The sequence below is a fragment of the Monopterus albus genome, unplaced genomic scaffold (genome assembly GCF_001952655.1).
Source record: "Monopterus albus unplaced genomic scaffold, M_albus_1.0 scaffold253.1, whole genome shotgun sequence".
Classification (NCBI taxonomy): Eukaryota; Metazoa; Chordata; class Actinopteri; order Synbranchiformes; family Synbranchidae; genus Monopterus; species Monopterus albus.
The window spans coordinates 946,898-959,202 of record NW_018128133.1 but is presented as its reverse complement, the minus strand read 5'-3'; the positions used below and the strand labels follow the sequence as shown (position 1 = coordinate 959,202).

At 40.2% G+C, this 12,305-nt stretch overlaps 2 protein-coding genes across 12 annotated transcripts in view; one reads left to right on the top strand and one right to left on the bottom strand.

The window, feature by feature from the left end:
- kcnt1a (potassium sodium-activated channel subfamily T member 1a) overlaps positions 1-10,379 on the top strand; it is a 31,750-nt gene extending 21,371 nt beyond the window's left edge. For both annotated transcript variants that reach the window (XM_020621179.1, XM_020621181.1), the window contains 15 exons: positions 666-815; positions 1,470-1,699; positions 1,814-2,030; positions 2,449-2,554; positions 2,687-2,859; positions 4,450-4,521; positions 4,673-4,807; positions 5,021-5,132; positions 5,302-5,403; positions 5,667-5,750; positions 5,852-5,980; positions 6,750-7,044; positions 7,159-7,221; positions 7,317-7,401; positions 8,012-10,379. In XM_020621179.1, the coding sequence (XP_020476835.1) occupies positions 666-815; positions 1,470-1,699; positions 1,814-2,030; positions 2,449-2,554; positions 2,687-2,859; positions 4,450-4,521; positions 4,673-4,807; positions 5,021-5,132; positions 5,302-5,403; positions 5,667-5,750; positions 5,852-5,980; positions 6,750-7,044; positions 7,159-7,221; positions 7,317-7,401; positions 8,012-8,129 (2,071 nt within the window). In that variant the 3' untranslated portion in view covers positions 8,130-10,379. The remainder of the gene's footprint in view (positions 1-665; positions 816-1,469; positions 1,700-1,813; positions 2,031-2,448; positions 2,555-2,686; positions 2,860-4,449; positions 4,522-4,672; positions 4,808-5,020; positions 5,133-5,301; positions 5,404-5,666; positions 5,751-5,851; positions 5,981-6,749; positions 7,045-7,158; positions 7,222-7,316; positions 7,402-8,011) is intronic.
- Positions 10,380-10,473: 94 nt separating this feature from the next.
- camsap1a (calmodulin regulated spectrin-associated protein 1a) overlaps positions 10,474-12,305 on the bottom strand; it is a 15,757-nt gene continuing 13,925 nt past the window's right edge. For all 10 annotated transcript variants that reach the window (XM_020621170.1, XM_020621168.1, XM_020621172.1 and 7 more), the window contains 4 exons: positions 11,936-12,023; positions 11,711-11,832; positions 11,041-11,159; positions 10,474-10,908 (listed from right to left, as the gene is read on the bottom strand). In XM_020621170.1, the coding sequence (XP_020476826.1) occupies positions 10,618-10,908; positions 11,041-11,159; positions 11,711-11,832; positions 11,936-12,023 (620 nt within the window). In that variant the 3' untranslated portion in view covers positions 10,474-10,617. The remainder of the gene's footprint in view (positions 10,909-11,040; positions 11,160-11,710; positions 11,833-11,935; positions 12,024-12,305) is intronic.

Genomic DNA, 12,305 nt, shown 5'->3' with positions numbered 1-12,305 from the left:
CGTAAATTGATTATTCTTTTTAGGATGTGTTCTCTGTAAAACAGTGTGAAAAGTTCTCAGGTGGAAAATGATTTTTCACAGCACGCTAACAGATCACTTTTAAAAGCTGCTGTCAAAGAGGAATCAATGGGCTGTAGCACTTGCTGTGTTTCTGACAACTCTTTAGAAAGTGAAACTGTATTTTTCTTAGACAAAAGCACGCAGGCTTTGAGATTGCACATATAAGCCACATTCATATTTTGCATTTGTCTGACTGAGGAAATATATTGACTTGAATGTATATTTGTCTTGGATGTGTGGGCAGCCACTAAATGAGACTATAGCTCAACAGAGATGTTCACTGGGAAAGACATTTAAAAGGCAGACGAGATAAATAGGAGATACCGATAATAATGAGCATATTGTTTTACTTTTTACAGTGATTTTCAGTATGGAAACAAGAAAATGTGAAACACAATTTGTAAACTGTCTTATGTAAATACTATTAAGTACAAAGTGAAGTACAAAATAGCAACAGAATGTACAGTAAACTGTCGTCTTGGGGTTTGTCTCAGAATTCGTCAAGGATCCATGTATATCCATGTATATTAGCATATATAGTACATTTTTAAACATTTAAAACGCATCAGCTTTACTGATCCATATGCTTTATCATATGAACACAGAGAAGGACAACAGTCTCCAGAGCAGTGGCAGAGGATGTACGGATGTTGCTCGGGCAATGAGGTCTACCACATCCGCTTGTGCGACAGCAAGTTCTTTGGAGAGTATAATGGCAAAAGCTTCACATATGCCTCCTTTCATGCTCACAAGAAGTAAGTTGCCATCTTATTCAGATGCCAACAAGTTAAAAACAAACATTTAAAAGGGTTGTTACATATCTTCTTCCTGTTTGTTTGTCTTTTTGGTTTGACCTGCCATCATCTAATCAACTACAACAACAGTGCGCCGCTATTCTTTTGTCTCATCATAGTCTATGAATTCTATAGATATGTTTTTTCTGATTGAGTTTATTTTTTTTATTATTTATGTAGATGTTATGCTTTTCTCTTGCAAAAAAGTGGTATTAAATATGATTCAGTTTGCAAGAATAATTCAGCTCACAACTACAAAATATGAACACATACAGACAGGTGACAAAGGAAAGGACAGGCCTGGATAAATGAGTGATATCTTACAGGTTGACATTGTCCCCACTCATAGGGCACAAGGGGTCACTGAATGGTTTTAAGGGGTATAAAAATGATGTGAATCATATGCTGTGACCTTCACAGTCACCAGGTCTGTCTGTGTGTTTCATGCCCAGACAGCCCTGCTGCTTTTGTTTAAAGGCATTTTGGTAAATACTCTTATTCACATTACTGAGACTTAACTGAGCAGATTATATCTGTCTGTTACACATGAGGCTGAGGGCAGCAGTCAGTTAGCTCAGCCAGTGATAAAAACTGAAAACTGACTGTGATGTCCAGATATGGCGTGTGTCTGATCGGTATAAAGAGGGAAGACAACAAGAGCATCTTGCTGAACCCTGGCCCGCGTCACATCATGGCTGCCACAGACACCTGCTACTATATCAACATCACCAAGGAGGAGAACTCAGCCTTCATCTTCAATCAGGAGGAGAGGAAGGGCCGCCCTCCCTTGGGACTCTATGATGGGCCCTCACAACTTCCTGTGCACAGCATCATTGCTAGCATGGGTGAGAGAGGAAGTAGAGTGTGATGAACTGTTCTTGTTGGTAAAATAGGTCTGAAAGGTACTGATGAATTTGTTTAGTTTGAGGGAGCTGCTTCATTTTGAACATATTTTACAGGTACCGTTGCCATGGACCTTCAGAATACGAGCCCACCCGATGTCTCAGGGTGTAAACTGGTCCCACCTACAGTGAATGGAACAGGGAGCCGTCGGCCGAGCATAGCTCCTGTTCAGGAGCTTGCCGACTCATCCTCAATCCTGCCATGTGACCTCCTCAGTGACCAGTCAGAAGACGACTCTGTCTTCACAGATGACAAAGGCCACTCATCTACTGAGTAAAGTTTTTATTTCTCTGTGTGTACCTACAGTACTGTACCTCCATACCACAAAGATGTAACCACAAGGAGGCTGAGCAAATAACACAGGCCGTAACACCATTTGCCATCCTTCCAACATATCCAACCAAAGCAGACCAAAATATTTCCCTTACCTGTTATATTTTGTGACTAGATTGCACCACTTGAATGTAATGTTGGCAACATGAATACATTAGCAAAGTAAGAATTTCATTGTACAGGAAAACACGTTTCCTAACTGTGCATATGACACTTTGACCTTTGACATTAGTGAACCCTGTATATTCAAAACATTACCTATTAGCTTAAAATTAGGAAAACCTGACCATTTTTTCCCCAAGATGAACATACTGTTTCCATGAGATGTGTCATTCATGTTCTTTTGATATGTTGCCAGGTATGTAAAGGGCTATCCCCCTAACTCTCCATACATTGGGAGCTCGCCCACCTTGTGCCATCTGTTGGCTGAGAAAGCCCCGTTTTGCTGCCTACGACTAGACCAGGTGGGCAGCTGCTGTTCCCTCAACTTAGTCACTCAGTTACTGACTGCCACTGTTATTCCTTACATTCCTTTCCTCGTTTCTCTGCCCTTCATTTAATTAAAATCAAATCTTTTTTTTTTGTTCCTTGTGCAGGGTTGTCGGCACAATAGTTTTGAGGATGCCAAGGCTTATGGTTTTAAAAACAAGCTCATCATTGTGTCTGCTGAGACTGCTGGGAATGGTCTCTATAACTTCATAGTACCTCTCAGAGCTTATTACAGACCCAGGAAAGAACTCAACCCAATTGTCTTGCTGCTTGATAACCCGTGAGTTCACCCTGACACACGTATAACAGATACATTGTTCCTTTCACCATTTCACCAAACATGATTTATGATAAAAGCTCACATCAGGAGAGCACTTAGGACAAGGCTGTGGAGGTGGGACTCCATTGTCAGACCTGATGTTAGGCTACCGCTGCTGCTGCTCACAGTGACGGTGTGTTTTGAATGACAAAGAAAATAAAAATGCTGCTCTCTGTAGCGCCAGACAGTCACCATGGTAACTTGCTTTGCCTTGAACCTGAATGATATATATTGCTACAAGGGAGAAAAAAATGGAGAAAATGATTTCTTTGGAGAACACCAAGCAAGTTTTCATCAACAGCCCTGATGTGTCGCTTTTCAGCCCCCACATGCGAGCTCTCAGTACGCTCATAGAAACACAAACACGAACAATAAACTCTCCCTGCATGCATCTCTCTCTCCCTTCCTTCCTATTGCTGTCGCACACACACACAAATACAAACACCCACACACTGGGATACGCAATTCAGGCACTTATGACAGCCTTGGGTCTCTAGTCAGCAGGACTGGGCAGATGCATAAAGCAGTGATCTGTCAGGGGTGGTGGTGGAGGACAGGCAGTAATAAAGCAACTAAATCTCTCTTAGTGTGCTCAGCGGACTCATCCTTCAGCCTGAAGACACACGTAAGTAGGGAGTTGAACTACCACAGAGGCTCCTGAGGCCCTGGTAGTTACTGTGTATTCAGTGTGTACTAAGCTGAAATCCTAGTGATTTTGACTTGACTATAGTTTATTTAAAATTATTTTTAATGTCTTTTTGGATGCAACTGCTGGAGAAATATTGCTAAATGGATCGGTAAGAAATTACAAATCGACATTGAAATTTTTATTATAGACAGTACTCATGTATGTATATAATGTATAATTTACATGTTGGTTAGTTTGTTTTTCTTTCTGCATCTTGCCTGACATTTAGTGGATTTCACATGGGATTACAAGATACATCTTTCTGTTCAAAAACAAAACAACAAATCCGGTAACACATATACAAAACAAAACAAAAAAGCAACCATATCATATTTCTATGTGAATAATTTCAGTTAACATGTATTTTTCAGCAAATGTTCAACTAAATTGTGCACCAAGCACAAGCAGAAGAAAGACAAGAAACACTACATGTCTGAAGTTCATCCTTTGTTATCCTTTCACACTGCATGTCTTATTCATACTGAAGAAACGACTCTCAGAAAGATCTAAAACTCAAATGTTATCAGAACAGAGGACTTTGGCAGAACCAGTTGAAGGCAGCTTCCTCATATTAACCTTACCTGCTTATGGAACTAAATGTTCTCACCAAGAAAGAATATCTTAACTCCTGGAGAGGATTACATGAAGCATACCTGACTTGTAAATTCTCCCCAGGTTGTCTGCCAGGCTTCCTCCAAGTAACTGACAAACTTAAATGTGAATAGACAACTCAGTGCTCCATGTTTAAACAAAGGTTTCTCTTTTTAAGTCTTTCCAAATGATGTATTGTGTTGTTGTGTTTAAAAATGATATCAGAAAACAAAATGGAACTTTTTTTTTTATGTCATATACACTTCCTATAGGCCAGATAATCACTTTCTGGAGGCCATCTGCTGTTTCCCTATGGTCTACTACATGGCAGGGACCTTAGACAAGTAAGACTCTCATTATATATTGCATTCATTTTCTCTTTAAAATAAACTGAAGGGGAGTTTGTACTTTAATTAGATGTACAAAATGTTCCAGGCAAATTGGTGTCTGCTGCTGTTATACTTACTGTTGTTTATGTGTGTGTGTGTTTTTCAGTCTGGACAGCCTGCTGCAGTGTGGCATTATCTACGCTGATAATTTGGTTGTTGTCGATAAAGAGAGTACAATGAGTGCTGAGGAGGACTACATGGCTGACGCCAAAACTATTGTCAATGTACAGACAATGTTCAGGTAATTGATCAGATTTCACATTATTTATGACATGATTTTCAATTATACAACATCAGTATATTGTGATGTTGGCCTGCAATTTTCTTCTTCTTCTTCTTTTTGATGTGGCCTGCAATAGTATTGCTAAAATGACTTTGAAACCCTGGTAATAAATTGTGGTGTTCAGTCAGCTGTTCCTTTCCCCCTCCCCCTTTGTGTTCTTTCTTGTTCCAGGTTGTTTCCCAGTCTCACTATCATCACAGAGCTTACTCATCCATCCAACATGAGATTCATGCAGTTCAGAGCAAAGGACTGCTATTCACTGGCCCTGTCCAAGCTGGAGAAAGTAAGACACAACAAGAGGGCTTATGGTGAATTGCATGGTGTGAATTATGCACATAAATTATAGTGAGAGGACGTAGAAGTTGCCCCCTGACTTTCTAGGTTGTCAGAAACACTACAAACTTAAATGTTGTTGACTATTCCTGTGTTTGTGCCTTTTCTCTCTTTCACAGAAAGAGCGTGATAAAGGCTCCAACCTGGCCTTTATGTTTCGTCTACCCTTCGCTGCAGGTAGAGTGTTCAGCATCAGCATGTTGGATACCCTGCTCTATCAGGTTAGTGCACACCTACAGCTACAGTAAACACTCATCTTCAGGTGACTCTTTCAATACCAGGTGAAAGGAAAGCATGTGTCTCACAGCAGCAGAGAAGTTGTATCACCTGAAGAGACAGAACAGCATTACCATCATAAAGCAAAAGTGCCCTCTTGTGTTCAGTCATCGATTGAAACCTGGCAGTCTTTACATCCACTGTCCTTCAGCTATAATAAACAAAGTTATAAATGTACAAAACCTTTTTTTCTGTGATTCCATGTCAGTCTTTTGTGAAGGACTACATGATCCTTATTGCAAGGCTGCTGCTGGGACTGGACACCACTCCAGGATCAGGTTACCTCTGTGCAGTGAGTTAAATCAAAGAAAATACTAGAAGACATAGAAAGAAAGACAGTACTGTGCTGCAGGTTACCTAACTAATGGTGAACCAAAACATCTCTTATTCCAGATGAAAGTAACAGAGGAGGATCTTTGGATTGGCACTTATGGCAGACTGTTCCAGAAACTCTGCTCCTCTAGTGCCGAAATTCCTATTGGGATCTATCGGACAGAAGCTCACATTTTCTCTACTTCTGAGGTGAGATCTCAGAACTAAATATCCATCTCTAGTGCAAGAATATATTTACTGAGTATATAATGTGTGACCTACAGCTGAGTCTTGACAGAAGTAATGGATTATACTGTATAATAAGATTACTTAAATTCACAATGACAATCTTGTATGCTGATGCTTAGCTGGTTTAATGCTTCCCATTGTCATCATTTTAGTCATTGTGCTAACATTTGCCAATTAGCACTAAATGCAAAATACAGATATTTGGTCATAAATATTGGACAAATTGAACTTTGACATTCAGAAGGTGCTAGGTGAAAAGCTATATCAGGACATCCTATGAGGAACATGAATGCCTACTTTTTCCTGACAATCCGTAAGACATTTTGCTCAGAACTACAAACATAAAGTTCATGGTGGCGCAAGAGAAAATATCAAGAAAACACCAAAGTCATTAGGAGGCATTGCATGGGAGCCTTGAATGTGTGCAACAGTTTGTGCCAATCTATTTAGTAGCTGAAGTGAAACTCAGACCTGCTGGTGGCACTAGATCAAAAGTCAGGGAAAGACTAAAGCTAGTAGGTTGGAGCCTCTGGGGACCATGAATGTCTGTACAAAATTTTACTGCAGTCTGAATTATTCCAGTTTAGACCCAACAGGCTTTCACAGAACCTACCTTAAAACTATTATTTATTAACCTAATTAGAAAGTCGCTGTTTCTTTTTTTCTGAACTTTTATTATGCAAACATCCTGGCTGTAGAGTTACTGTATCTTTCTGTTTCCTCACTCCAGTCTCAGGTGTCAGTCAGTGTTGAAGAATGTGAGGACACCAAGGACAGGGGGGACGAATCTCGCAGCAATGACCAGTCAGATCACCCCCTACTGAGGAAGAAGAGTATGCAATGGGCACGGCGCCTTAGTAAGAAAAGCACAAGGTGGCAAGGGGTGAGCCGAGACCAGAGCAAAGACCATGCCCAGCGCATCGCCCAGCAGCGCCTCAACCTCTACAGACGCTCTGAGAGAGAGGAGCTGTCTGAACTGGTCCGCAACCGCATGAGGCATCTGGGCCTCCCCACCTCAGGATATGGTGAGGATGTACATATCTTTAACTGAAAAAGCCAGAGCTCAGTGCTAGTGTTTCCCAGTCTTTGATGTCTGCTTCTGCTTGTTTGTTTGTTTCTTGTCTAACCACTGTCTGTAGAAGACCTAACAAACTTGACAGCTAGTGATGTCATGAACAGAGTGAATCTGGGCTACCTACAAGGTAAGTTATGATCCTATGGCAGGAAGGAGTTAGATCATAACAACATCGTAGAGATTTGACTAATCCAGGTTGCTGATTGTTCATCTCTGCCTCAGATGAACTGAACGATCACCAAAACACCCTGTCATATGTCCTCATTAATCCTTTACCTGACACCAGGCTGGAGCTCAACGATGTTGTGTAAGTATTACTCCTTCCTGTTGAGTCACTCAGGACTGTTTTGTAATAAACAAATGTACAAACCCACTGAATAAAATACAGCTAATTACTACAACAGTTTATTTCTCAACCCTTTCTTATGTGTGTGTGCATTAATGTGTACATTTTTTTACAATGAATTTAAATTCACTCTAGTGAAATGATAATAAAAAAACTTTAAAAAACATTGTATTGTAACATATAATCTCCTTTTACCTATATGTTCTATACAATACAGAGCATGTTAGCATCTTTCAGCTCATAGTTTTTGGTTGCTGGCCCATGACTTTGTTGTTTCCAGCCACAGCACTTTGTTTTCAACTAAAATAAACTGATATTATAAACCTACTGTAGGAAACAGACAAAGTTAGCAACTAGCTGGTGAACAAAGTGGAGCATTTGGCAGCTACAGAGCCAGATGTTTCCCTCTGGAGTTGGTGGAGCTAAAAGTGGAGTAAATCCTCCTTAATGCCCTTCATGGCTAAGTGCCTGACATCTGTAGTCACAGGTTAGTGAGTAGGGATCAGTTAAGGAAAGTACCTGAGTGCTGTGTTCTCATGTCTCAGTTCCTCGTTTGTTCTTTGTCTCTCAGGTACTTGATTCGTTCGGACCCTCTGGCTCATGTCGCCGAGGAACTTCCTGTCCATAGCAGCAGTCTGAAAGAGAGACACGAGTCCAGCCTAGACATCAGAGAGGACACCCAGCTCTGATAAGGTCACCCCTAATCACCCCTTTCAATTTCCTTTGGGGTCTGGTTGTGTCCACACAGGCCAAGTCGGACAGAGGACGATTTGCGTTACAATGTTCCAGTGCTACAGTTGGTTACCACTGTATTATATGAGTGCCTACTGTTTGGCAGATGACATTTGATGTTATCTGTGACATTTTCATCCTCTTTCCACAGATACTGTAAGAATAGTGCTCTCTCAGATGAGCAGTCAGAGACATACTTGTTAACAAATTAATACAACTAACTGAAGGTATTTCAGTCCAGTCCATCACACTGCCAGTGTTGCGCTTGGTTAGAGTTAATCTGGTTCACCAGACAAATTAATTAAGACCATAGCACAACCTTTATGATTTTCACAGCCACTAAATCCTCCTGAATTTCAGAGTGAATTGTACATTTTGAGGTTTGGGTTGTGGCTCTCCTCAGGAAAAGCACAAGTTGGACATCAAGATCAAAGATTTTGTGATGCAGAGGTTGATGCCCTAGGATTTTATCCGTCTTTTCTTAACATTTTGAGATTGCCAGAAATCAAATGCACATATTCTAGATTTTTCGTGGGCCTCCAATAACATTAATATTAAAATCAAGCATAACCTTCAATAGTTAGAAAAACAATGTGCATTTAAAATGTTTGTTCAAAGCTTATTTTTGGAGCTAAAGCATATAAATAGTTATTCAGTGGTGTAGAGATCTTAATTAGTAACTTATGTACAAACAGTGGTGGTAACATATATTTGCTGCAGCACATTTTGTTAGGTTGGATAAGCTTAGTTCAACCCTTTAAGCAGGCCATGTCATATATTCAGTATTGTACCATTGAGAATTTCATTTGTACTATATTAGTAATAAGTCATTTTACTTTTAGCACTGCTCAGTGAAAGGTTTTGCTAATTAATTTACATCTGTGACTGTTTGGGTGAATGTATTTCTAAAACACTACATCTTGTACTCAAGAAGTTTTGAGTGCAACTTTTTTGACTTCATACACTATTTCGATGTTGAAACTGTTTGTACTTGAGTTTCATTTTATTTTATTTTTCACAGTAGAGTGCTATGTTATGGAAAACACCGAAAGTGTTTTCGGCTGTCTAATAATTTTACCTTGGTATTGCTACAGTGTGTGTCTTTACTGGGAATAGACCACATCTTTAATGAGAGAATGTAACTTGTTGCATTTTATTATAATTCTCCAAACAGGCAATATAACACAATGAAATAAAACAAATAACTTCTCTGAAAAACTGTAACAGAATAAGCCTCAAAATATAGTGCCTGCTTTTTAGTAAACATAACTTATACATTAAAAAATAAATAAAATACTACTCAAAAATGTACAAAATGCAGCAAACAAATATCAAATATTGTGCAGTCCAACCCACCCCCACCCCCAAACACACTATACCAGCTGCTGACAATCAGTCATTACAGGGAAATGATTAGTGCTGAGCACCAGAAGCTACATTGAAACCCTCTGTTCTCTAGAATCCAGTAAGTGGTTAATGAGCAACAGACAGCTCAGGGGCATAGCTCAGTTCATTTTGGCTCAGCAATAAGAGCCATTCAAGGCTTTCAGATGGCTCATTTGGGTGGAGGAATATGTGAAGTTAAACATGAATTTAATCAGCTACTGATAAGGTATAATACAGAGTCTCCAGAACAATCTCTGTTTGGAATAAATAAAATACTAGTACAATTTCCTCCTCCTGTAAAAACATTATTACTCCTGCCCTGTAACAGCAGCTCACGACTCCCAAACCAAATAAAACTGTTTTGTTGCTTTGCTCTGTTGTTCTGTTGCACAACAGAAGTTTTATAACACAAGAGCATAAACACATTCAGAGCTGAATGCTCTCTCCTTCCCATACACAAATGCTCATACACATCCCCAAACACACTAAACAAGACATTACCACTCACTAACAACCATTCCATACAAAGTCTGTTCAAAGCTCCCTCTTTTTAATAGCACTGACCAGTAGTTGTTAATAGTACATAAATCTGTATGTGGAACATGGATTAATCACAGCAGTAGGGTGTTTTTTGCTGAGCTGAAATAGCAAACTTTGCAAGACATTATTAAGTGACTGTTGATCACTGCCTGTCTGTAGTTGCACTGTCATCAGTAGTATGCTTGCTACTGTAAGCGGGTTCAGTGGTGTTCGACTCCAGGGTCCATTTCTTCTTCACTGCTAAGTTAGAATCCATCATCATGGTGCCTAATTAATGTAGGATGCACCTACACTCTATAATAAAAAAGTGTGACATGCAGAATAAAATGCTAACAACACCAAAAGAACAATCTGAGTACATTCACTTGGCAGGTGTTTTGTTCTTCTCTCCCTCTTTAATAATGTATCATTCACAAAGATCACATCAATTATCTCCAGGATTATTGGGCCCTGGCCAACATCAGTAGTTGGAACAGAAAGCGTAACACGTGTCAAATTTTCTTTCTCTGCTCCTTGGTCTCATTTCCTCCGTGCACTCCCCGGTCTCTTGACCTGCCAGAGATGATTGTGGATGGTCAGGGCGTCCACGCTGACCGACACACTCTTGGCTGGGATGACGGTAAACTGCTTGCGGTCCGAGCTGTATTTGTAGAGTTTGTCGATCATCTTCCCGCTGATAGTGCGTGGCCCTGTGCCTGTGAACTTGACAATCTCCTCAGTGTCCGGTGAGTATGAGTAAATGGCGCGGAACTGGCACCCACCATCACGGAAGAGGATGATCAGGTGATTGGATTCACACTTTTCCAGCTCCTGTGAAATAAACACAAAACATCATTTCTGCATATGGCAGAAAAAATATAACTGAGAAAAACATAAAACACTAAGCACAACAGACGCAAAGTTCTAATCATCAATAAATTAATTACGAGTGATAACACTGACCTCGAGGAGAACATTCTTCTGGGCCTCATTGACCTTTCCAGCCAGGCAGCAGTGAGCGATGGCATTGATGATGATTGGTTTGTTAGACTTGGTGCTCGGTTCCTTGAAGAGTTTAGGACCTTTTACAAACAAAACATAAAGAGATTCATAAGAGAAATGTATAACGCTCTGTAAAGTTTAAAGGAATAGTTTTGGGAAATATGATTATTATGATTTCGGTTCCTGCCCCTGTTAGTTTGGCTCAATCTGCTTTTGCCTACATTTACACTTCCTCAAGCTCCTGTTATTTGATGGAAATTTCCAGAAACTGCCATTCCTCATCCAGTAACCTGAACTTCCCCCACCCACCTTCTTGCCACCTTCTCATTCCTTAACCACTTCCTAGTATATATACTGGCTCATTTTCTCATGCTCCTTGCCAGATTGTCTACCATACCTTCACAGCCTTTGCCTGCCTGTTTATAAACCCCTGCCTGTATACAGATTTTAACCCTGCCTGTTGTTTCCTGTCTTATGCATGTCTTTGGTATTCCTTTAAAGCAACTGACACAATCAGAAATATTACCTTTTGCCTAAATGGTAATGGTGACGATAACTAAGAATTTGTTCTTATTTATTCTTATTCTTTATTCTGTTAGATAAGTGATGTATGTAGTTTTTTTCTGCTCACCACTGTACTCTGTTGAAGTGAAAGATGAGGCAATGGAGCCATTCTCCCAGTCCCTCTCCTTGTTCCTAGTAGATGCTCTGCTTAGCACAGGGAATGAATCCATAGAGCACACTGATCCAGCCCTGGAAGACATGTACAGGACAATCAAATGTCTAAAGCACATGGATACAAAAAATGAGAAGAGATGATCACCACTGCACTAAAATACGACATGGGAATTCTCACCTCTGTGACTCTGCCCCTCCAGAGATGACACTGTCTGCTTCAGTCGCCAAAGAAAGCGTCGACCCTCGATGACTACAGCTCAAATCAGCTGAAAGTTACACACACAGCAGGGTTAAGCCCTATATTAACAAACTAAACTGCCATTATGTTACTGCAAATACAGCTTTTAATTCAGATGTCAATCAAGCCTGTGAATATACCAAAGGGCAAAAAGCTACAAAGTGCAGAAGAGGCCATAAGCAGATGCCCTATAAAGACAAATGGATGACCCATGGCTAGCTGACTCTGTGAAGGTTTGTTGCATAAACTATTTGTATGGGATGCGTATGCTTGATATCACATCATGCAAAGCAGGTTAGAAGCTTCACCT